General features: G+C 41.1%; 1 protein-coding gene across 1 annotated transcript in view; it reads right to left on the reverse strand.

Moving 5' to 3' along the window:
- Window positions 1-338: 338 nt before the first annotated feature.
- Window positions 339-25,113, reverse strand: part of cacna1ba (calcium channel, voltage-dependent, N type, alpha 1B subunit, a) — a 146,583-nt gene continuing 121,808 nt past the window's right edge. The window contains exons 36-49 of the mRNA XM_072432636.1: window positions 24,271-24,362; window positions 22,985-23,135; window positions 22,674-22,801; window positions 21,568-21,664; window positions 14,961-15,066; window positions 11,490-11,597; window positions 10,641-10,756; window positions 8,816-8,991; window positions 7,237-7,369; window positions 6,631-6,744; window positions 4,100-4,138; window positions 3,700-3,937; window positions 2,794-3,017; window positions 339-1,193 (exon numbers count right to left, since the gene is read on the reverse strand). Of these exons, the coding sequence (XP_072288737.1) occupies window positions 705-1,193; window positions 2,794-3,017; window positions 3,700-3,937; window positions 4,100-4,138; window positions 6,631-6,744; window positions 7,237-7,369; window positions 8,816-8,991; window positions 10,641-10,756; window positions 11,490-11,597; window positions 14,961-15,066; window positions 21,568-21,664; window positions 22,674-22,801; window positions 22,985-23,135; window positions 24,271-24,362 (2,211 nt within the window). The 3' untranslated portion in view covers window positions 339-704. The remainder of the gene's footprint in view (window positions 1,194-2,793; window positions 3,018-3,699; window positions 3,938-4,099; window positions 4,139-6,630; window positions 6,745-7,236; window positions 7,370-8,815; window positions 8,992-10,640; window positions 10,757-11,489; window positions 11,598-14,960; window positions 15,067-21,567; window positions 21,665-22,673; window positions 22,802-22,984; window positions 23,136-24,270; window positions 24,363-25,113) is intronic.

A 25,113-nucleotide genomic window follows, 5' to 3' on the forward strand; every position in this document is an offset into this window, starting at 1 on the left:
TGACGGCTGACGGAAAAGGGAATGTAACGATTAGGCAGCGTCATGGAATGGTAGACTCCCGAATAACGAACGCCTGCAGGCTCTTTGTACAGTGTCTTTGAGGTTTCGAACGAACGCGGGAACCAGAGAACGCCAAAGACAAACGGTTCAGGTGAAACGACCAGACTGGTGCCCAAGTCCAGTAAAAAGTTCAATGGATAGTCACTTGTTTTGTTGGATTGTTGGTGTTTGTACCCTGGTGTTCCGTTGTAGAGAGAACTGGAAAACCTGTCGTGAGTTTGATGGATAAAAACAAACACAAAAAAAACAGTTCCGTACATTTTGCTACATCTTAGACAATGTACTTCAAACTGTAACATGATGTGTGTGCTCAAATGTGCGATTAATGTGTTTTTTTTTCCTGGGCGGATTACATTGTTGAGCATCAGTTTGGTGGTTTCGACTAAACCAGGAAGTAACTCCAGCATTAACTGTGAGACGTCTCAAACTGGCTGAAGCTCATCTTTCCATCCGGCGCTTTTAAAACAAACACGTTTCGTACCCAAACTTGTTTTGCTCCTCCTCTAACCATGCGCTCCCAATTAGCAATAAAGTTATTCATTTAACACACAGTGACAATGTAAACAACTAAAGCCTTCAAAGAAGATGATAAAACTCATCACAATTTCTCCAAAATGCATTAAAAAGGTTGCTTTAAAGCCATGCTAGCACCAGTCGTCCTCGTCTGCCTCTTCGTAATACCTGGCCACCCGGGGGGCACCAGGGCTACTGCCGGGGCTGGTTCTGTCCCCATAACTGAGGTGGTACCCGTTGGGCACCCCCAGTCTGTGCTGCGGGGAGGAGGGAGGAGGCAGGGCGGTCCGAGGAGAGAGTCCCGTATAAGGGAAGACATCCAGCTGCTCGCGGAGGCTGCTATACGGGCTGACCTCCGCGCGGCCCCCGCGCAGAAAGGGCTCCGAACAGATCCTGGTGACGGGACAGGGGAAGTAGTGGGAGCCGCTGTGCCGGAGGGTGACGTGCTCCGATGTGCCCCGACTCAGCCGACTCAGCGAGGCCTGACTGGACACAAAGGGCACCGGGGAGGAGTTTGCCGTCTTGTAGGCCACCCCAGGGCGAGGGGTGAGGGGGGTCTGAGGGAGCTGCCGACGTCCACGGACCGGAGTGCTACAAGAGGGGCTAACCCAACCACTGCCCTGCGTGAAAAGTGGACAAGCATTTTTTGAGACGATGGGGTAGTGAGAAGGGGAGGCAGGAGAAAGGAAGTAGGGGAAAGGACGAAGGAGACGAGGAAGGACGGCGAAACGTGACGCGGGACGTGGCGAATGATGGAGGATGCGGGACGAGACGGGATGGGAGGCGATGGAGGGGATGGAGGGGAACGGACACACAGATGAATGGTGAAAAGAGAAAAAGAAGGGAAAGCCCATGAGAGGCAGCACCGCAAGAAGACAGAGAGAAAGCGTGCACATTGATATTGTACAGCTGAAACAAGGGCGACAACACGGCAAATGTAGAACTGTACTTATGTCCTAAAACCAGACAAAAGATAACACGAGAAGTTAGCGCTGGACAAAAACAGAACTCAGAGAGAGCAAGCGAACGTGTCGATTTGTGAAATTGACGCTTATTTGTTACAGAAGTAATAAAGAAAATACAAAAAACCCAAATCTATCAATGTCAGTTTATGAAAGACAAATCATTTTACTCATTGTCCAGTTATAAATGTGTTTTCCACTGACCATGGCGACCAATTAGGGTGAGGCTGGGGTCAGGGCTTTGGGGCAGGTCAATAACTGTGTAGAACAGTAGAACTTTGATTGCCTCATTTTGCCCATGGCTATATTTTTTGCTCAAATGAATGTTGGTCAAATGGAGGTAGTGGCTCCGACTGTGCAGAGCTTAGTGTTGTTCGATACAGATTTAAAGCATCTCTGTAATCAGTTCACCTGCGTGTGATGCCAAAGTCTGTATCAGCTGCAGTGTTCCTGTTGTTTATCTGGTGTTCTACTGTTTACTTGATTTCCTTTTATGATTCAGATGTATAAAAACTAAATATAAAGTCAAGCTGTGGTCTTGTATATTTGATATTCGATTGTAGCTCCCGTTTCACATTTTGGATGTGTTTTGGAAGAAAATGTCATTACTCACCCTTGATTCACTGCTAAAATGTTGTGATGTCATGTGCAAAACTTAACACGGCGCACAGTCTTTTTCTATCTCTGTCTGTGCAAAAAAACACTAAAAAGTCACACAATTAATTGCTAAAGTAAATATATATTAAGTAGTCTATTATAATTACTGCCAGGAATTTGTTTGTATGTTCCACCTTGTAAAAATGAATACAAGTTAAACAAATAACCAGTTAAAGCTGCTTGACATGTGGGCCAGCACCAGGGGGGGCTGGTGCTGGCCCACCTGTTTGTTGCTGGTGTCATGGCTCACCTGCTTGTTGCTGCTGTCATGGCTCACCTGCTTGTTGCTGGTGTCATGGCTCACCTGCTTGTTGCTGGTGTCATGGCCCACCTGCTTGTTGCTGCTGTCATGGCTCACCTGCTTGTTGCTGGTGTCATGGCTCACCTGCTTGTTGCTGGTGTCATGGCTCACCTGCTTGTTGCTGGTGTCATGGCTCACCTGCTTGTTGCTGGTGTCATGGCTCACCTGCTTGTTGCTGGTGTCATGGCTCACCTGCTTGTTGCTGGTGTCATGGCTCACCTGCTTGTTGCTGGTGTCATGGCTCACCTGCTTGTTGCTGGTGTCATGGCTCACCTGCTTGTTGCTGGTGTCATGGCTCACCTGCTTGTTGCTGGTGTCGTGGCCCTCGCTGGGCGACGCGGCACAGCTGGCGGTGGCAGACTTGGTGCTTGCTTGGCAGTGTTCCCGGCTGCAGTAGCGGTCGCAGGAGTAGTACCGCTGTTTGTCCACCGACGTGTGGTGGTGCCTCCGCTCGTGGGACCTGCCCCTGTCGTGAGGGCGCTCCCGGTGGGCAGGAGGCTCAGACCAGGGCTCCACTGGGACCCCTGGAGCAATAGTTTCATATGTATTTTAAATGTGCATGTTTTAATTTAATTCAGTAATCAGAAAAAAAAGGTTAACATGACATAACAAAGATTAACTCAAAGGTAATTTAGGTATTTTTTATATTTACAACACACGTTTACATCATAAAACAATAAGGTTCTGTCAGTTGGAGAACCCTGGTGTTATTGCAATATATTCAGTTTGTCATTATTATATTGCATCAGCCAATGTTGTTATGTTGAAACTTTTGTAATATATTGTGCTGCCCTAGTATGAGTGATGCTCATTATGTCATCATCATATCATTTTATATGTCCCCACTGCAAATATTTCATGTCCAAGCATGTTTTTGATGAGGATATAACATAATTAAAAGAAGGCTTTTGGACTATAAATGTTCTGATGACAGCGAATCGTGTGGAATTATGGGTAAATCTCATTAAAGTCCATTTGACATAAGACAGCACCTGGCGTTTTGCATGTTTCTCTCTCAGAAATTATTGCATTCATTGTTCTTTGTGATATACTTTCATACGTTCAAACATATACACATAAGTTAGTAGTGATTCTGCAACATTGGAATTGCATAGTTTGATCAGGGCCCACGCACAAAAAACAGTTATATTATGTAAAGCAAATGGACACGTATGCAGTCTTTATGTTCAGGGAAGCGGGACGCACCTGCAGAAGTGGGAGGTTGTCCGCTCACGGGAGTGTCCAGGGACCTCTGCCTCTTCTCCCTGTCCCGCTCCCGCTCTCGCTCCCGTCGGTGGTGGCAGTGGTGGTGGTGGTGGCGGTGGTGCGGCCGGCTGTCCTGGCTGGGCTTTTCCAGGGTGTAGTCCCTCAAGTTGACCTCCTGGGGGCGCTGCGGGGTCACGCTGGAGGCAGAGCGCCGCATGGTACTGGCATCCGGGACGGTCTGTCAGAGGAGGGTCACAGTGTAAAGCCAGTGCCAGATTTATGCTAAGAGTAGAGAGAGCTAAAGAGTGGAACATTTTTTAAATCAGAATAGAAAATGGTACATATTTTTGTCATTTTACTGAACACATATGGAGTGTAAATGTATGGCAGGTGTACGTACAGTGAGGTGGTCTCCTGGAGCGAGGCGAGACTGACTCCGCTGTGGAGGAATGCAAAAGCAGAAGACATAATATTAGGACATAAAAGGACATATTAAAGTGCCATGATCTTATTCTAGTCACTGCAAATCCTTTCAAGCATGTGCACACTCTGCCCTGGTCAGGTAACTAAGAACCGTAACTGACAGCGTGGGGGTGAAGAGTGGGAAGAGACATTCAAATGCAAGTTGAACAGGTTGTATTAAAAATTGTTGTCCACCTTGTTATTTTTATTCCGGAAAGGCTCCATAAACTTGCACTAATCTTAAAGTTTAAAGTCAATTCAGCTGGAAACGATCACGATCAAGTCTTTGGGGTTGAAAACTGGCACTATTTTCTAAAGATATAGCTTAACAAAAACAAAAACAACAAAATTCAGACTTAATTTGAAAATACATAAATTGTAAAGACTTTGGACCAAATGGGACATTTACACTGAACAATATTTGCCTTGATTTGGCTGTTTTTGGCTGCCTGTATTTTATTTTTCATCATTTTATTTCTGGTTGTTTTTTGTATGTTCTCTGTTATAAAAAGAAGATGAAAAAAATAAATAAATACTAACTAAACCCCAAAATGAATTCTAGTATGTAGGACTGTATGATACTGATCCACCCTCGATGTGTGAAGGAAAGGTTCCGTAGGTCTTTCCTTCCTGCTGCTGTCAGACTTTATAACAAAAACTGTTAGTACTGAACACTCGTAATACTGACCTAACCTAATACTGATGTGCAATTCTGTCATATGTGCAATTGCTGTTGGAATTCATGTGCAATTCATGTGCAATTACTGTGAAATTCATGTGCAATCTATGTGCTGTCGTGACACATATTCATGTGCAATTACTGTCGTGATCACATGCAATGGTATTTATGTATTTATGTATTTATTTATTTATTTGTCTATGGGAGTTTTTATTTATTTATAGGAGATCTTCTACTGAAAGTGTTTTTCAGACTTCCTATAAGTGATCTGTTCTTCTGTATCTACCTCTGTATCTACCTGCGTTGCACCAATGAAATTTCCCCATGTGGGACAATAAAGGAATATTATCTTATCTTATCTTAATGGAAACTACTGTGTAATTTAAACTACTGTGTAATTTAAACTACTGTGTGATAAACTACTGTGTGATTTACATTTTTCTTTTCAATTTTTGCAATATTTGACTATACTTTTAGATCATATCTTTACAATGATATATATTAAATTAAAATATATGTTCATGTCTTCATATTAGTCAAACTCTTGTCAAAAATGATGAATAAGATGTTTCAACATTTTCATTTCTGTCCTGTCTGTTGCGATACATTTAGTTTGTCATGAACGCAGCCTTGTCCATTTGACTTGTAGCATCCAAACATATTTTGTCCACGTTTCAGAAAACCGGCTGGACATTCAAATCTACATCTGCAGTTCCCACACACAAGTAGAGGCTCTGCACAAGTCCTGATTCAACCCAATTGGCTGAGGGATTTCCTGCCGTCGTTTCAAAGGGTAAAAGAATCCAACACTCTCCTGCTCAAAGGGGAATCCTCCATCTCCTCCTCCGACACCCCCATTAACGCTGTCAGACTTCTCCCGCTCTTTCCTGACCTAAACAAATTACCTTCTCGTCTCCTGCGTGTGAATCTGAAACTGGGAAGAGCTTTGGCAGTTTCAGATTCAGCAGCCTCTATCGTCTTTTGAAAAAAAAAACGACGGCGACGGGCAAACTATCATCGGATTACCTTCCCTTCCCGCGCGCAAAGAGCGAGCGCCATCGACAAGCGCTCCTCCAATTCGGGTCGGCGAAAAGGATGCACTTTAAAATGTACTGATCGATCGACATCACTCAGGAAATGGGCAGCGTATCACTATATTTCTGCGGGTCCTCTCTTCGCTCACGCAGAGGTCTTTCGGGACCGGACTGAACGCCGGGCTGAACGGGCCGCGTAATGGTTCGCGAGAAGAATGACCGGACCTGCACGTGTCATGAGCGGGACGAGGCGGAGTGAGGGCTGGAATCAAAGCTGAGGCAAAGTCAGGTATTTAGATGGATAAATAGATGAGCTGAAACACGTCTTTTAAACTGTTGCTAGTAGAACATAGAGTCAATATTTGGTAATTGACTATTTTAGATCAAATATATCTTCATTCCTATCTCTTGACTTCATACATTTTGTGCTATTGTTTTGCTGCCATCTATTAAAAAGCTAAATTCATGCTCTGTCAACTCTACAATAGCTGAAGAAAGGGGCACTGTTTAGTTTGAATGTTTCTTAAGTCTTGTACAGCACATAGAGGGAATAAAATGAATCAAATAAAAATTGCAGTTTGAATTGTTGCTTTGTTTATTTTTTGTGAAGCGTAGTTTAGCAGTTCATACTTCTCTCAGTACGTACAGCTGCACTGCATTGTGAACAGAATACTTTTTCCTCCAAATCCTGCTTCATCCTATGTTTAGTAGCTTTAGTAGTAAAAGCTAAAAACAGGAGTGTTTTATGGCTCTGACCTCTGCGTTGAGTCGCGGCATGGAGGCGGCTCGGCACTGGCTCTCCAGACCCGAGCCAGGGACCGGTAAAGTACTGCTGGCACTGGTCTCCATGTCAACCAGCTCCACAAACTCCTGCAATGAAATACAGCACACATCACATACGCCCTTTCAGAACGGTGGTCGAATCTATGTTTCAGTGTTGATGTAATTAGTGTTAGATGCAAGGGTTATTTAGGGTCTGACAGCAGAATTTTGGGCCGATTTAGCAGGAAGCCTGATGGTCAACAACGAATGGTGTGAGGGCCACATTTGGCCCCAGGGCCATAGTTTGGACACCCCTGATTTGTGGACGTAAAACAGCTCAGAAGATTATGGAGCTTTTATGTCACAAGACTTGGAAAATGTAGTTTTTTGAGGCTCAGAGGAAGAAGACTTCTTTATTTAGACAGGGAAAGACATGAACAGGAGAATCTAGAGCAGGGGTGCCCAATACGTCGATCTCAGAGGCAGTGAGGGTCGATCCCGCCGAATCGGCGAAAAGCGGCGAAAAGTGCGAGCCGTGTAATGCAAAGGAAGGAGAGAGAGTCAAGGCAAGAAGCAGGAGGAGGAGAGAGGGCTGTGTACCTGGACAACATTGTCAGCTGTGTCCTCTGACGCGTCCCGGGACAGTGGTCTTTTGGACATGATTGGGGGCGGGTCCTTGTGCTTCTCCATCGCCCAGGAGGAGGAGCCTTTGAGGCTGGGCTCATGACTGGGTCTGTTGTGTTAGTAATTACAGTGGTAACAAATACATTCATACATTTCAAACATGAATGTTTCTATTAAAGAGAAACACACAATTTACAGATAAATCTCATGTGCTAAAAAGTGGATAGTACATTTCAATTCAGAACCTGGTAAAATGATTTGTTATTTGTGGTAAATTGCAGATAGGGATGTCACAATATCAAATGTTACTGTTGTGATTGTTGTCAGAAAAACATCACAATTTAACAATTATTCACAATTATTGTCTTAACTTCTACTTCATTTTCTCTCATTCAAATTGTCTAATAGATCACAAATCCTACAATGTGACTAAGTCAGAAAACTACCTAAAGTTAATAATACACTTTTAATAATATGTAACAGATTTAACATTCAGGTTTATTTTGTAGAGTATAGATTGAACTGAAACAAATAAAAGTTAATTTGGCATCTAAAATGATCATAATTATATATATATTTTTAGTTTGTAAGATTATATTGTAACCTAAATAATCAATGTTATTGATTAACTGAACAATCTTGACATGGCTTGTTGCAGATGTGGCTGCAGGAGAAAACAGCGTTGCTCGGCGACAGTAGGTTCAACAAACCCAAATCAAGTTATTTTCTTTCCCAAGAGTAATTATTTTATGAAAGAGGCTTAAAGCTCTTTTTTCTTTTTTCCTCACAATTAGTAAATTCTAAAAGTGCACTGTAAAAGCAGAACTGCCCACACTGTTTTATTCTAATGATTAAACATGTTATCTTTTCAAACTTCAAACAAAGGTAGTTAAATAACCTACTTACTCATTTCACTGTTTGAAAATGAGGATCCCAAGCTTTAATTACTTGGTCCTTGTGTGAGCCCAGTTCAGTTTTGATGTTCTCTACACTTGGCTCGGTCCTGTTCAAGTCCTGGGTTAGTCCTGGTCCAAGTTTAGTCCAGGTTTAGTCCCGATGCTGATTTAGGGTGCGGTCACGCTTGCACAATCACCGCATCAAAACTGAGTGCGGGACTAAACCTGAAACTGGTTCGTACCGGACACTCTAGACCGGGACTGGAACGAGAACAAACCAAATCTAGGACTCAAACTGGGCCCAAACCAAACCAGTGTAACCGCGCCCTAAGACTGTACTATTTATTGAGAAAAGAAAACGACTTATCATTTATGTCCATCCAAAATGATTCATACATTTGATCAAACTGCAGCATCGTTGGGTCACTTCCGCTCAGAAAGTAAACTAACTGTAATAACTGTTGCTCGTTACCTTCTTCATCACCATAATAATCATAACAAAGTATAAAAGTCAAGCTTACCGACTACAAATCAACACCATCTGAACTCCATATTAAAGCCTGAGGTCTGCTACACATCTGGCATTGTGAAGTTCATGCTAATCTTCAGAGACTTTCGCATCATTACAGAAACAGTAAGTATCACCCCCCAAAACTTACAGCGCCCCTCCATTGTTGAGGGAGCTGGAGTCGGGTTGGGTCTTGGGCTGGGGCTTGGGCCTGTTGCGAGGCAGGAGAGGCTCTGGGACCCACGGCATCTCGGGCCAGTCTTTGGCAGGCAACTCCTGCATGTGAGGCAGAGGCAGCAATGGCTTAAACAGAGCCCCGAGCTTGCACTGTGGAGGAGAGACGGATGGCCACATGCTCAAGGAGTCCAGAGGCAGCAGGCAGAATATTGTACGACCCAAATCGGACAGCAGAGGGCGCCGCCGGTGTGCCGAACTTGGGCCAGAATATTCATCAAGTTGCAAACATGCTGGAGCTAATGCATTGGCTCGCGGTGTGAAATACATGCAGTTTCAAATACGCAAAGCTCGGAGTAAAAGCTAGATTTGTATTGCAGGGTTTAGTATTTGGTATCTCTAGTTTTATTACACCACAGTGCACTTGTATGCGAGTAACTGTTATATACAAACAAAACAAAAACTTAAATGCATTGGCTAAACAAAGCTATTTTACTATCTATATGATTTAAATGAACCCCGATGCAACCGTGGGACATTTAGCAAATATTTAAAGGTGCACTATGTCTTTTTTTTCTAAAGCTCATGACAGATTGATTACCAGCCATTTTGTTGTGTTATTTGTTAGCATGTACACTTAATTATAAGGTACATTTTAAAATGATGAGGGTGCAACTGTATTTAAACCACATTTTAACATGCTATTTAGACATGGAACTGTATAAATGTGTAAAAATACACTCAAAAACTAAATGTAAGTCATGGATAATAAAAGTAATTATAGTTCTGGAGGCCTTTTGTCATTTTCTTTTGTGTTGTGTGCTAGTTTCAGGCAGATTGTCATTACAAGCCTCAATGTGTGACTCATTCATTGGATACTTTTCTATTATTTGCATTGTACATAGCTTACAATACTTTTTTGTTATAAATATCACAAACGCAATATTAATCAATATAATGTTTGTCATTGACCTAGTTTATAATACACTTTGGTTATAGAAATTATAATTTGACAAATAAAAATGTTTAAGAATACCTTTAATTTGTTGAATTTCTTTTGTGTAAATTGTGCCAAACTTTTGGATGGTCTTAGTCTCGTTGTTTATGTGTGTGTGTGTTTTTTTTTTTTATATGAATATGGGACAGAGCACATTAATATGTAAATGTGTCAGAGTTTTCATCTGTGTCATTGGCAGGTCGATGGAGACAGAAAACAGGACAAGGCACAAAACACTGCAATGTTTTAGAAATCTGCTCTACATCCAGGAATTCTCAACATATTTTTAAGTATTACATTTAAATTTACAAATATAACCCCCCCCCCAATAAAGTCTGTTATTAAAACAATTGTAAAGCCGATTGAGGTGAAGCATCTTGTTTTCAAGCGGGACCATAAAAAACATCTGACATGTAATAAATGCAGGATGGAGAAGGCCAGACTGTTGAACATCCCTTTCAAGGCACGAACATTTCCATGGAGACAAGCCAGTGGCGGACTCCCCCATAGAAAATATCCATAGTGCACCTTTAATGGAACTGCTACCCATCATTCCAGCCCCGTCTCGCTCCCCTCCAGCTGTGAACCCGTCATGCACAGCGGCTGAAAACAAAACCCGACTGCTAATGCGTCCCCCACGTGCCAGAACTATGATAAAGTGACACGCTCTGGTCTTCAGCTTATGCAGGCATTTCGAGTCGCGACCATGCACACCGTATCCAGCATCGCCTCGTGTGCGCTCGACTTTATGCTTCAAAACGAGCAGGCAGGAGGAGCGCGTGGTCATGGGGTCGTGATGCGTTACCTGGGATCCCGGTCCGCTGTCGTCCTTCGAATGCAGATGCTTCCTCATGCGGTTCTGCTTGTAGTAGTCGAAGATCATCAAGGCGGCGTACACCTTCCCCACAGTCAGTTCGTTTGCTGAAAGAGAAAGTGACGCGTGGATACATGAAGTGGTGATTCTAAATTGGTGAAGAGGATACTGCAGGGATTAAAGGGAAGACAATGTGCTGAGTCACTGTCTCTATTCATGTCTATATGCAAAGAAATGGTTCAGTTTGAGAAAAAATACTAAATGCATCGCGATCAGAGTTTGCTGCAACACATCACATTTTGAGGTAAACAAATACATAACGTACTAAATGAGATGAAAAATATAGTTGTAGGAATAAATACATAATAATAAATACATTGTTTTGCCGATAGAGGGCAGTACAAAGCAAATAACTGGTACCTGAAGTCTTATAGTTATTGCTTATTATGGAAATTAGACTAAAACTGTGATTAAATTAGGCATAAAACCTGGACTAGACCAGAATTTAACCAGGACTAGAACATGACTCAACCAAGTCAAAACCAGGAAGTGTGAATGTACAAAAAATATTTCAATTTTAACTATAATTTGATGAGAAAATTACAGATTGCTTACAGATCTTAGCTTAAATAGTAAACAGTAGCTTCAGGGATGTAAATCAATCATACTTATGGGTCAAATGAACAACAAATACAACATGAACAACGATAAAAAGACAAGATAGTGAGAAACGTTCAACAGGAGGCAGTCAATTACTTGAATCTAGTAGCGTGAGTCAGTAGCTTTGTTTCAGGTTGACTCTCTGTAAAATGGAGAAAAAAAACATACAAAAATACATACGTTTATGTGGCGTAACCAACAGGTCCATGGTTTTCTGTGAAAGGCTGGGCCAGACTGTGGACAGCTCCTTCTTCAGCTCAGCATCACTCAGGCGCTGGGCAACCATACCTGCACAAGCCACAAACACGCTGCTTCATGAATCATTTACAAGCGGGACACAGCCCATCGGCAGTGCACTGGAGGCGCTCTTAAAGGGGACATATACTGGCACTCGATGCGACGTCTCAGTGGGACTTAATAACATCAGCTGCCCTGGGACGACAGCTGGAAATTAGCACTGGAGCTACAACCTGGTACAAAGCATCTCTGTTAATGTATATTCTGCTTGTCAATAAACTAAACTTAAAGGACAAATATTATGCATTATTTGTATTGTTCTTGGTCTTTGAACACAGTTCACTTTGTTTTTTCATGTTTTAGAACTAAAGAAGAAAAAAAAAGAAAAAAAACATAACTTTTCCACAGCCTTGGGAGACGCCAGAGAAATGAAGCTTTGGCTTCATCTACAGGCTGCAGAGGGAGTAGACAGTTTTAAAATCAACACTGTTGCTGCAAGCCGACTTCCTGGTTTAGGCACGCGGTTGCAATGATCGTGGTTTGAGCCTCACAGAGCGAGTCTGGAGATGATTTACGGACTTAAAAACAGCAGAGAAGATTCTCTGAGCCACGTCACACGTCGAGAAAACGCAATTTTTTGAGTGTTTTTGATGCTCGGAGGAGAGAGGATTCATCAATCTAGTGTGAATGAAGCTAAATGCTACAAGGGAACAGTGTTGGAACATGGTTAAAAGCTCAAAATAGTTAATTTAGCATAATATGTGTCCTTTAACAACATATAATGACATATAGGTAATAGAAAACATGCTCTTCTCCAAATCGTTCACTTTCATTTTAAAGGCGCACTGTGTAACTTTTCTGGTGGAGCGTTCACCACCGGATTCACTCCATGCAGACAAGCAGATAACGCCACCACGTTACAGGTCAGATCTGCGGTGTGGAGAGGCGACCTCCGCTAACAGTAAGAATACCTGTTTTTCAAGGTGTTTAGTAGTAAAAAATACCACAGATGAAATAAATGCATGACAGATAATGCCATACTGGAGTACATTCCAGGCTCTGATTCCCCAACATGTTTTTAAGTTAAATAATATGAGCTCAACGTTCCTGAAACACACAAACAGATCAGTGCAGAGAAACATCGAGGCCAAATGATTTAGTGTAACATTGAACGTGTTCGGTGACGTCTACGGCGAGATTTTACAAACTCTGCCACACATTTTGTATTATTTTTTAATTGTTTGTGACTATTTAAACGATGAAAATATAATAAGGCTGACGACTTGCATGACTCAAATTGGGGAATGACACAGGAAAAGCAGTAACGTCCCCATGGAGACAAGCAGGTGGCCTTCAACAGAAAAGTTACATAGTGCACCTTTAAAGTTACATAGTGCACCTTTAAAGTTACATAATTGCACCTTTAAAGTTACATAGTGCACCTTTAACACTTGGTTGAACAGATAAGTTAAACCCGTCGGAAGCTAAAGTCCACTAGATATTATTTCCATTGATTATTCTGTTGAAGATAATAACAAAATAGAAAAAAAACTCATATATTTTTATCTTCACATCAAAGCGTCTGAAGAGGAATCTCTGTTTTTATGTTATGTGGGTTTAAGAACTTAACCGTTTGTCAGGAAAAGATGTCACCTTCTGAAATCAGTTAAACAGGTCAAAGTATACTCATGGTTTGAGGTACAAACACAATATCCCACGGCTGCAGCTCAAACAGTCGACCTGGCACAATACAGCTCCTTCAAGTGCGGGGGAAAAAGAATCCCTTGTTAAAAGTGCAGATTGAGGCGGTGAAGCGCACACGGCCGGAGCAACACAACGTCTCCTAATGAGTCCAAATGGGAGAAGGACTTTCTCTGGAGGACAAAGCTACAGGATTCAGATGAAGGACACAGCTGCTTCTGGGTACGAGCCGGGGCAGGAGGGAGGAGAACAGAGCGGCAGGTTTGGAGACGTTTTAATCTATTCACCATTGTTTTTTTGTTGTTTTTTGTTGCCTGTTTTACCTAGAGTGGTTTTGTTCAGTGAGATTTTGTATTGTAATTCATGTGTCCAGCCGAAGGATACATGCATGCTGTAGTCTTAATAAGTATTTAAGTTTATATCCAAGTGGTGCGCACAGACTTGAGGGATTCTCTATAAATAATTTATTCAGAAAAAGACAAAGACATCTCTTTCATTGCATAAAGAGGATTGTGTGCAGTGGCTACAGTGAAACAGCCTTAAACAATAAAGCAGTAATGTAATGTAATGTAACAAAAAGTAGTAGTGGAGGAAGTGAACCCAGTAGAAGGGGCCGGAGCCTTGTGGGAGGCAAATCCATTCTCATGAACATAAACATCAAGCTGTGCTGCTGTGGCTCTATCTATTCATGTTTATACACGTTTATGAAAGTCAAAAACTAAATCTGTGTCATTCCATTGAAAATGCAGTATGGGAAAAAGTCCCATTCAGACTGTAATGTATTCACCTTATTCCAGAAGCTCGTCTGGGCACTACTGTTCGGCGTAATCCTTCCTCTGGTTGTATTAGATAAACCTCCAGAGGAAATAAATTCCACACAGACTAAAAGTCAAAAAATACTAAAAGTGACTAAAAGTCAATCGTTGCAGTGTTGACTTGTTGGTCACATGAACATTTTACACAAATGAATCTACTTTAGAGCATATTTAGTAGCGGGACATTTCCCTCATTCTCCACTTAAGTGCTGTGAGGGAATTACAGACCTGTACAACCAGAATCACACTGCAGCTGGTGCAGTATGTGCTGCAAGTATATATAACCTAGAACACAATCATTTATGTAACAAAGACGCTTATTTTCAATGTTTTACTTTTTCTGAAGTCTCAGGATCTAAACCTGGTTCAGACATGTTTCCTCTACAGAAGTCTTTACGTTGGGCTTTCTACTACTATAAAAGTTTCTATAGTGTATAGAGTGTTCTGTTGTGTGTCTTTGCTCTATAATTTCATTTAGAAGACACAGGAATAATGACCAAACGACTGGGCCTGTACAGCCAGAGTCGCCGTAGTATAAATCACACCCTGATATTAGGATTACGCTAAAAAATAATACAAAATAAAATAACCCTGAGGAGCATAAGAGAAAAGTTGTTTATCTTGCCTTGAAAAAAGGTGACGCTTGTGTAGGAATGGAGGGATTATTTATTTATCTAATATAAAAAATGTACGCCTACTAAAGCATTATTTATTCGTCACCAAATGAATAATGGTTCAGGAGGGTCCCGGCAAAAGCACACCGCCTGTTCCAGAAAAACCCTAAAGATTCTCTACTTCGCCTAAACACTTTGGTGCATTCTATACCGAGCAAAAGCATTATGTAGAAGATTAATTGTCTTTATTTTTTATAATGGAGTGTTGTGTATGTCCATCCCACCTGACGCCAGCTTTATCTCCAGCGCGGTGCGGATCAGGGCCATGAGCGTGGACGTGAAGTGGACCGTGTTGTCGTCGGCGATAGGCATGTTCATTTTAACCAGCCGCTAAAAACAGATCATGCAAGAGAAGTAATGAAAAGAGAACATGTTAACGTTAGCTTGACACCAACGTCTTAACCACAACATCGAAGGCCACCCGGAGAAGACCATTTGTGTGCTATATTAGTCTATGTGTAAATAATCGCTTGGAAAAAATCAAAGTAAATATAGAAAAATGAACTAAAAACATGATTTTTTTTACATGTGGGGGCATGTTTTGTCTATCCAGCACACAAAAAGCCTTCTCAACCGAAACGTAACAAAGAGAGAAGAGACGAACCACATCCACATTCACTGCTATAGGCTACGATATGCACGACGCCAAGTCAAGTGCACTGGTGCAAGACTGACAGACCGAGGAAAAATGTGTGAAGTACAGAGAGAGAGAGAGAGAGAGGCATGTACCGCATAACCATGACCAACGCCAAGGAGCTCGACTCTGTGGAACCTACACGTGCATTTCTATTGTTTGTATCACTATGTTATTGAGTCTTTATTGCAGCAAGTCTATAGGCAGCATTAGCCCTGCAAAAAGGATATTACCATGAGTTAAAATGGCATCAAATCTGAATATGGGGGATGATAGTTTGTCTACATTTATATTGTGAGAAATATTAATATTGTTTAATTCTGCTTTAGACCTGGTGTAATTCTGCTTTAGACCTGGTGTAATTCTGCTTTAGACCTGGTTTAATTCTGCTTTAGACCTGGTTTAATTCTGCTTTAATTCTACTTTAGACATGGTTTAACTCAGCTTTAGACCTGGCTTAATTCAGCTTTAGACCTGGTTTAATTCAGCTTTAGACCTGGTTTAATTCTGCTTTAGACCTGGTTTAATTCAGCTTTAGACCTGGTTTAATTCAGCTTTAGACCTGGTTTAATTCTGCTTTAGACCTGGTTTAATTCTGCTTTAGACCTGGTTTAATTCTACTTTAGACCTGGTTTAATTCAGCTTTAGACCTGGTTTAATTCTGCTTTAGACCTGGTTTAATTCTGCTTCAGACCTGGTTTAATTCTGCTTTAGACCTGGTTTAATTCTGCTTCAGACCTGGTTTAATTCTGCTTTAGACCTGGTTTAATTCTGCTTTAGACCTGGTTTAATTCTGCTTTAGACCTGGTTTAATTCTACTTTAGACCTGGTTTAATTCCGCTTTAGACCTGGTTTAATTCTGCTTTATACCTGGTTTAATTCAGCTTTAGACCTGGTTTAATTCAGCTTTAGACCTGGTTTAATTCTGCTTTAGACCTGGTTTAATTCTGCTTTAGACCTGGTTTAATTCTACTTTAGACCTGGTTTAATTCAGCTTTAGACCTGGTTTAATTCTGCTTTATACCTGGTTTAATTCTGCTTCAGACCTGGTTTAATTCTGCTTTAGACCTGGTTTAATTCTGCTTTAGACCTGGTTTAATTCTGCTTTAGACCTGGTTTAATTCTACTTTAGACCTGGTTTAATTCCGCTTTAGACCTGGTTTAATTCTGCTTTATACCTGGTTTAATTCTGCTTCAGACCTGGTTTAATTCTGCTTTAGACCTGGTTTAATTCTGCTTTATACCTGGTTTAATTCTGCTTCAGACCTGGTTTAATTCTGCTTTAGACCTGGTTTAATTCTGCTTTAGACCTGGTTTAATTCTGCTTTATACCTGGTTTAATTCTGCTTTAGACCTGGTTTAATTCTACTTTAGACCTGGTTTAATTCCGCTTTAGACCTGGTTTAATTCTGCTTTATACCTGGTTTAATTCTGCTTCAGACCTGGTTTAATTCTGCTTTAGACCTGGTTTAATTCTGCTTCAGACCTGGTTTAATTCTACTTTAGACCTGGTTTAATTCAGCTTTAGACCTGGTTTAATTCTGCTTTATACCTGGTTTAATTCTACTTTAGACCTGGTTTAATTCTGCTTTAGACCTGGTTTAATTCTGCTTCAGACCTGGTTTAATTCTACTTTAGACCTGGTTTAATTCTGCTTTATACCTGGTTTAATTCTACTTCAGACCTGGTTTAATTCTGCTTTAGACCTGGTTTAATTCTGCTTTATACCTGGTTTAATTCTACTTCAGACCTGGTTTAATTCTGCTTTATACCTGGTTTAATTCTACTTCAGACCTGGTTTAATTCTACTTCAGACCTGGTTTAATTCTGCTTTATACCTGGTTTAATTCTACTTCAGACCTGGTTTAATTCTGCTTTATACCTGGTTTAATTCTACTTCAGACCTGGTTTAATTCTGCTTTAGACCTGGTTTAATTCTGCTTTAGACCTGGTTTAATTCTGCTTTAGACCTGGTTTAATTCTGCTTTAGACCTGGTTTAATTCTGCTTCAGACCTGGGGTAATTCAGCTTTAGACCTGGGTTTGTCCGGGTTTTGTCTGGTTCAGTCCTGGATTGGCAATTTTGGAGAACAAAGTTGGTTTCCTACAAAAACCTAATATAGCAGAAGTTATTTCATTATTATTGAAACAGATCTAGAGTTGTAGATATTTTGCTTGACCTCAAATTGTGTTAAAAGTGGCGGCACGTCGTTTACCTCAATCCAGACATTTACAAGCAGGTTCAAGCACATTTTGATGGATCACAGAAGGTGAGTAAAATTTACTCACCTTCTGTGATCCATCAAAATGTGCTTGACAATAATAATGAATAACAACAAAAATGTCAAGACGACTCATATTGAGATCACTTGTCTTGAATTCAAGCCATTTTAGCATGAGTAGAATATCCTTTTTGCAGCGAGGATGTCTTTGCTTATGCGCAGCAACTCCACTATTTACAGTATAGTATTAGTTTGAACCAGTTTGAAGAGTTGAGCTCCTCTGAACACAAAAAAAGCATTCATCTATATGTGCTATATCCAAGGCAGTGCAGAGAAGCGCAGATCAGAGTCAGTGAGATGGATTCGCAGCGATGAAGGGCAGACACTCCAAACATACACACAAATATTGAAGAGAAATTAAATAAAATCGACTAACTCAAGTAGACCGGGCATGATTTGGCATATCAATGAGAGTTTGAGGGTCACAAAAGTTTGAGGAAACAACAAGCTCTAACTTCTTAAACCGTTTTTCACCTTTTAAACATTATTCACCTATGAGCGGGCAGCTTGCATATTTAATATCTACAGAAACGCCGTCTGCTTTTGAATACCTTGGCAGATGGACAGCCCAATCTGCATGTTGGCTTTCAATACCTGCATTTCAAAGCGTTGAGAATATTAAATCTCCACCACACAACGCACTATTTTAAAGACTGACTTTGCGCGTGGCAGGAATGGGTTCTAGTAGTTCTGTAAAAACGTTCTCTATTGCAGAAAAACACCCGTTTGCGACACGGTCTTTGCTGATTTACTGTGATGTTGTGCGTGTCCTTGAAGGTCCATAAACTCTCCAGTACTAAATGTTGATCTACCGGTTCTTCAGCTCATGCCTCAACAACACGTCCTCCTTACTTTTGTTCACTGGACAAAGTCTCTGGGACAGAAGGGAGAGATGCAAAAGGGGATTTATTTTCTTATTTTCTGGTTTATTAACTTGGCTGTTCTTTTATAGTTGCAAGCCTTATTATCAAACCATTTAATAGATGGCTAAATTCACCTCAAAATCAAAAAAATGTATAAATTACTTTAAGAAACACAACAATTAGGAGAAACTAAAATCTGTATTTGTATAAATGTATGTATGTGTGTTGAATTTGAATAAATGCTGCGTTTCAGTCGTTCTCGGCGTTTGTGAGTTCCAGTGCAAAACCGGACAAACTGTGAGCAATACATTACAGTGTGTGGACTGTAATGACTCAAATTAAATAATAAATCCAGAAAAGTGTGTGTCGTCATTAGCTCATTACAGCGGGTGGACAGTCGAGAGCAACTAAAGGGAAAATAACACAACGGCTGTCAATATTTTAACCGTTGGATGTTAAACTTTATCCAAATGCAGAAGCGCAGCAATGTTGGATCGTCTAACTCGGATAAACTCTGGTTCTGAGCTGTTCCGGTGAATAAAACAACATATTTACTGTCTTTACATGAGACAACTGGGCACTGAGTATCTACATGTGTTTGTATAAAGGTCAAAGACAGAGGACTGGAGACGGGAGGACGTAAGGTCATGTGATTATTATGGACGTGTCAGCTCAGCCTTGTGTTTATCAGTCTGTTAGACGCCTGGGAGCACGAGAGGAACATTCAACTCAAAAATCCAACTGTGATGTTAGAATGATTAGTGAACGCTTGGCCAGATACACTTTAGGCTGAGCAAAATAATATGTCTGTTTGCTGTAACCCGACCGACCCGGTATGAAACTAGCCGACTGAAATTTTTTTATCAGCATTTTGTTGAAAAAATGTCAAAATCTTTTATTTTTCAGTTATTTCGCCGACCGTTCTGTCCTAAACCGCTGTGTCGAATATTTTTATCATGTTGGTAAACCTATCTTTCATTCCAAAGGACTGATAACACACTGCACAACTTATGGATGGATGACTCATGGATGTTCCTAATATTGCCTGTTACGTTGTTAAGTTGGTTCACTTCTGTCGGCGCCACTGAAGTGTCCATAGTACATGTCACGCTCTATCAGGGTGTGAAATTTGACTTACGCAATGCATTCTGGGATTGAAACACGCCCAGCAGCGTCATCACAACAAACATGGCGGCGCCCATGTCCCCCGAATGTTCCCCCCGCTCGCCTTCGCTACCAAAATAAAGGATAGCGGCGTACAAAAGGTTGATTGAAATATCTTAAAATCGTGAGATTTAATCTCCCGATCGGGTTGATCGAGACGTTTTCCATCATTGACTGTTGAAGCCTGAACCCCGGTGGTCACTCAGAGTCAAAAAATTGCAAAATTTTGATCTTTTTGTTTTTTTGCCTTCTAAGTAAAAAAAATAAGGATTTGCCTACCGTCCGACCCACTTGAAAAATGTTGACTCGGGTTACAGCAAACAGACAATTTATTTGGGGCAGCTTTATATAAAATGTTTTAAAGGAGACATATCATGGACATATTGAAAGCGTTTTGAATCGTTTTGTATTTTACGCATGTCTGAGTAATCCTGCACTGTCCTGCGTTTAAGGCTTGAGTGCTCAGGAAATGTCTTTTCACTTCTCTATACTTACTTTAATTTGATTTAATTGTTTAAATTGGAGACCAGATAGTACATGTCGGATAAAACATTGTCACTTGGCAATTTGTCAGCAATAAAAACACATAAATGAAAATCTGCTGCATGTTACAGTTATCAGTCTGCAGTCAAATCTATATCACATACATATATATATATATAAAAGCATAATGTCTTGTTGAAGTTTTCTCTGGAGCGTGAGTTAGATTGATCCAAAAAATGATTGATTAAACGTTTAAAATTACTTCACTATTACTAAATCTACCAGTCCCTCCAAAACATTACGTATCTCTAAGAATATGAACTGCAAACGCACTGGAGTTTATGCAAAAACAACTATTTATACTGAAAAGTAGAAAGAAACTGTATTTATATGTAAAAAACAAAAAAAACAAATGAGTCACACCCACATCTTTAGCTATCTCCTTCAGCCCCATCTCTTTTTCCACTGTTGTTAAATATGAATCTATAATGAGTAACTGTCCCACATGTAGTACAGGATAAATGAGGCTTGAATGAAAATGTCATAATAAACACACGCACACATTCACACAGAGAGCCGGATGTAAATAGGTTCGTATGGGATGAGGTGGACAGCAGAGACAGGAGTAAAAAAGCTTCACATCCAAAAGTCTTTAATCCCACAGAAAAGCACAGACTAGACACACTTACACTGCTCCACAAAAGAAAGACCCCGCTAAGGCAAACCAGCGCGCCCGTACGTCTAGGTTTAGTCGTTTTATGTACATTTGATCATAGTACGTAAAATATATATCCACATGGTTGATTTACTCTGACATGTTTCCTTCTATCTATTATGTTACATGTTTGCTACTGTGTAATAGGAAAATTACACTTCTATAAATGTATTATCTTCCGTCTTCTTTGTCCGTGTAATTGTTTTATGTCAATTCCAAAACAATTTTTAACATTTTTAAGTCAGATTTTTTTGTGTATTTAATGAAAGTACTCAACTCTGTAAATAATGCCGTAAGTACACTGTACATATACTAAATAGATATATAACTCCATATAACATAACTAGGTTTACAAGACAACTTAAAATGCAGTCTCTGGTTGAAACAGCTTTGAAAACGTGTGTGTGCTAGTTAAGTCAAATGCAGTGATTTATTGTATTCAAATTAGGATTTATGCAGCATAAGCATTTTCTATTTGAATGCTTGATTACGCTTTTAAGTGACTAGATAATCTTTTTTACAGTTTAGGAGTATGAAATCGGGGTTCACACCAACATTTTCAGCAAAAGAAAATCAAAAATCAAATAATGAACACTGCATAGCACAGACAGTTGCCCGGGGTTGACGCCAATGGGACAGGGACAGCACAAGGGGGAGGAGGGGGAGGGAGCGAGTAGGTGGGAGGGTCTACCTTGTAGGCGACTCTCGGTGGACATTTCTTTCCCAAACCTAAGGGTGGGGACATGTGGAGCAGCATCTGATACATATCGAGGTACTTGATACGGCCACTTCACCGGGTAGATTTAAAACAAAATGAATAAAAAAGTAAACGCAAAAGGATGGGGAGTTAGAGAGAGGGATAAGGGAACAAAAAGGGTGTAAAAGAGTGTAAAGGAAAGGTACAAAACACAGAAATCTGGTGTTAATAGATTTCCAAGTGTGAGATGGTGCAACGTGGATGCCATCCCCGGCCGGAGTATAGCGGGGCACGAGGATGCATCGCGGTGGAGTCCTGAGAGGAGACGTGGAATGGGACAGAGCGAGTTTAGTGGTGGTCGTGGAGGAGGGGCCGACCCACAGACGGATGGAGCTGATGAGAGGGAAGAGAAATGACAGCATCGTAAAGAGATGTCTGCTCAAGCATGCAAACAGACATCCCGACTTCAACCACGGAGACAAAGCTTTCAAAACTCTACTAGACTGAGGATATGGGGAAGCTACACAGCAATACTTTCCTGAGGGGTTTCAGCACAAAAAGACATATTTGTTGTTTTGATATGCTTCTTTTTGAATACTTGCTTCATTTGCTATCTAAAAGAGAGACGCCAGAGGAGACGTTTTGGTACAAATACCATGGCTTTGAAAGCTTTGTCTCCTGCCCGGCATCATCCATCAAAGCCAGTCCGTTTGAAGGGGTGGTGCTATTGTAAAAGGCGATTTCATTGGTGCACAGCCATTCAGTTCAAAGTCTCTTCAGAGAGATACACAAAGCACCCTAGTGACGGAAATGTCTGGTTGCAAACCTTGTATGCTACCCTATTAGGGCAGTTCTTCCCTAAGCCAAGGGGGGGTGAGATAATACGTAACAAATTGTACATATCCTTATAGGAAATCCGTTCGCTGCGGAGAAGAACAAGCACATGAACACGTAAGCTCAAATACACAGTTTCAAAAGTCCGCTGTCTGCATCTTCAGTCCTTGTGTCAAACAGGGAAAAGAGTATGTTATATGTTAGGGTTAGTCCCCGCACTCCTCTAAATACAAATGTCCGAACGACCCAATGAAGCGCAAACATACCACGCTGCCGGGTCGTACTCCGCCCAAACCCGAATGAACTCGTCAAGGTGATGGGGCCCCAGGATGGAGGAGTCTCGAGTCAGGTACTCAAAGTTATCCATTATAACGGCCACAAACAGGTTCAGCATCTGGAACAGGAAGTACACTGTATACTTTCATGCCTGACAAAATATGTACACTGTTGATTGTCACACAGAAATCAAGATTAAAAGCATCTCTAACTTCAATGCCACCAGCTATTATTCACATAAAATCTATGTACAAACACTGCTGTATCATTTGTGGTCATAGTGCACATTGGCTTGACTGACCAGGAAGGAGCAGAGGAAGATGAAGGAGACAAAGTAGAAGTAGGCGAAGTCGCTGCCGCACTCTTTGCCGTGGGTCCCCGATCGCTCGTCGCACGGGCGATGACTCAGGCAGGACAACATGATCTCATGCCACGCCTCCCCAGTGGCACTCCTGGAACAGAGCAATGTTAGATGTGTAACACAACCACTTCAGTGAGCTCTTACGTCTGTTACAAAATGTGTTTCCGCATCATTAGTTTAGTCAAAGTTGTATTTTGATTGATTCCTGCATGTTTGAGCTAATCTTGTTTTGTCCTGCAACTGAGAAGTCCCTGAACTAAGTACTTAGTTATGATTATTGGAATAATTAAGACTGCGAGTGATACACGTAGAGTTCTAAGATGTTGCGTAGCCACTTAGAAAACAAACAACAAAAAAACATGTAAATGACCATCTGCTGCTTGATGAAAAACCACTATGAGGAGGCGGATCAGTGCTGGAGTCTTGAACAGGAAGTCAATTACTAAGCTGTTTTATATCAAAAACATTATACAACAAACAAAATGTAAAATCAGGATCTTAATACTAAGCACCAGCAAAAAGCATAATAAGCCTCCTTCAAGCCAATCCTTTATCTGACCTGCAGCTTAGCCTCGTGGTGCCCCCTGCCTGCTCCGTGGAGCTAGATGAGTCCATCAATAACATCTCCATCGAGACAAGCTGGAGGCAGGGCATCCACCAGAAATGTTTCCTAGTGCGAGCTTAATAATTGACAATAACAAGACCCAGTGCATAATGTAATACTGGATCATCTTCATTTATTCAGCAAATCATACATTGACTTGTTTATTTAATTGGAAGGCAGTCTCTACCAGAGCTGTAAACATACTCTAAATACTAAATAAAAGAATGGCTACAGAATGGAAATGCAACTGCACTTAATAAAACCTTTAACCAGGAAAGTGCCTCTGCAATTCAGAATCTGTTTTACGAGGGGAACTTTTATTTATTGCTAGGGGAAATTGGAGCAGCCAGAGGACCCCAATGCAAGGAGAACAAACTCCACTCACAGAGACACAGCTGATCTGAAAATCAGTGCTAGGCTCTTCCAGCTGCGAGGGAGAAATGCTAATGTTGTCTGCCCTAAAGAAATCGAGAGATATGTATCATAATCGAAGATAAGATGAATGTTAAAACCGTAAGGATGTACTCAAAAACATAGGCTACATGTACAGTACAGTATACTTTCTAGCACTGGCAAACGAGTCCTTTGGGTCCCGATAAGCCGTGGTGATATTCCCTCATACCTGAAGAGCAGCATGAGCGCCTGTAGGAACGTGCGGAAGTTGTTGTGATGATTGATGGCCGTGTCCTCGTTCAGCTCGATGTTTCCAAACACCTGCGGCAGAAACAAAACCCACTCATGCAAACGAACCGGGAACGATGCCCCATATGTACACGAGCCACTGTACTAATGATGCGGTGATCACATCCAGGAGGGAGGGGGAGGGAAGAAGAAGGGAAGAGAGACACAGAGAGCGCCAGTCGAGAGGAGAGAGCAAGATAAAGGGAGAGAAACGGGTGATGGGAGTAGGGCTCTAGTCGAATAAAGACATTTTTGGCCAATAAAGACAATTAACGACGATTAATTGACTGAATGGGGGCGTGGCAATGGCAAAAATGATAGGGATCGTGCACAAAATCTATGTAAACAGAAAAGTATGATAAACACCGTGAAACCTGCATAGGAGTATCATATACACACTACATGTTATCTGTCTGTATCAAATGAACAATAAAGAAATAAAATTCGACTGATGTCAAAGCACCAGCTCATTTCGGGCATTTTTCCTTATAATCGTAATAAAATGATCAGTCGACTAATAAAACATGTGCTCAACTAAAAAAAGACAAAGACAGAGAGAAAGAGAGTGAGAAAGAAAGCGAAAGAGAGAGAGAAAGAGAGAGAAAGAAGAGAAAAAGAGAGAAAAAGACAGCCAGAAAAAGAGAAAGATGAGAGATAGAGAGAGAGCGAAAGAGAGAGGAAGAGAGAGAAAGACAGCGAGAAAAAGAGAAAGATGAGAGAGAGAGAGAGCGAAAGAGAAAGAGAGAAAGAAAGATAAAGAGAGCGAGAGAAAGAGAGAGGAATG

This window comes from Eucyclogobius newberryi, unplaced genomic scaffold, assembly GCF_026437365.1.
Source record: "Eucyclogobius newberryi isolate DKJ021-1_F unplaced genomic scaffold, fEucNew1.0.hap1 SCAF_6, whole genome shotgun sequence".
NCBI lineage: Eukaryota > Metazoa > Chordata > Actinopteri > Gobiiformes > Gobiidae > Eucyclogobius > Eucyclogobius newberryi.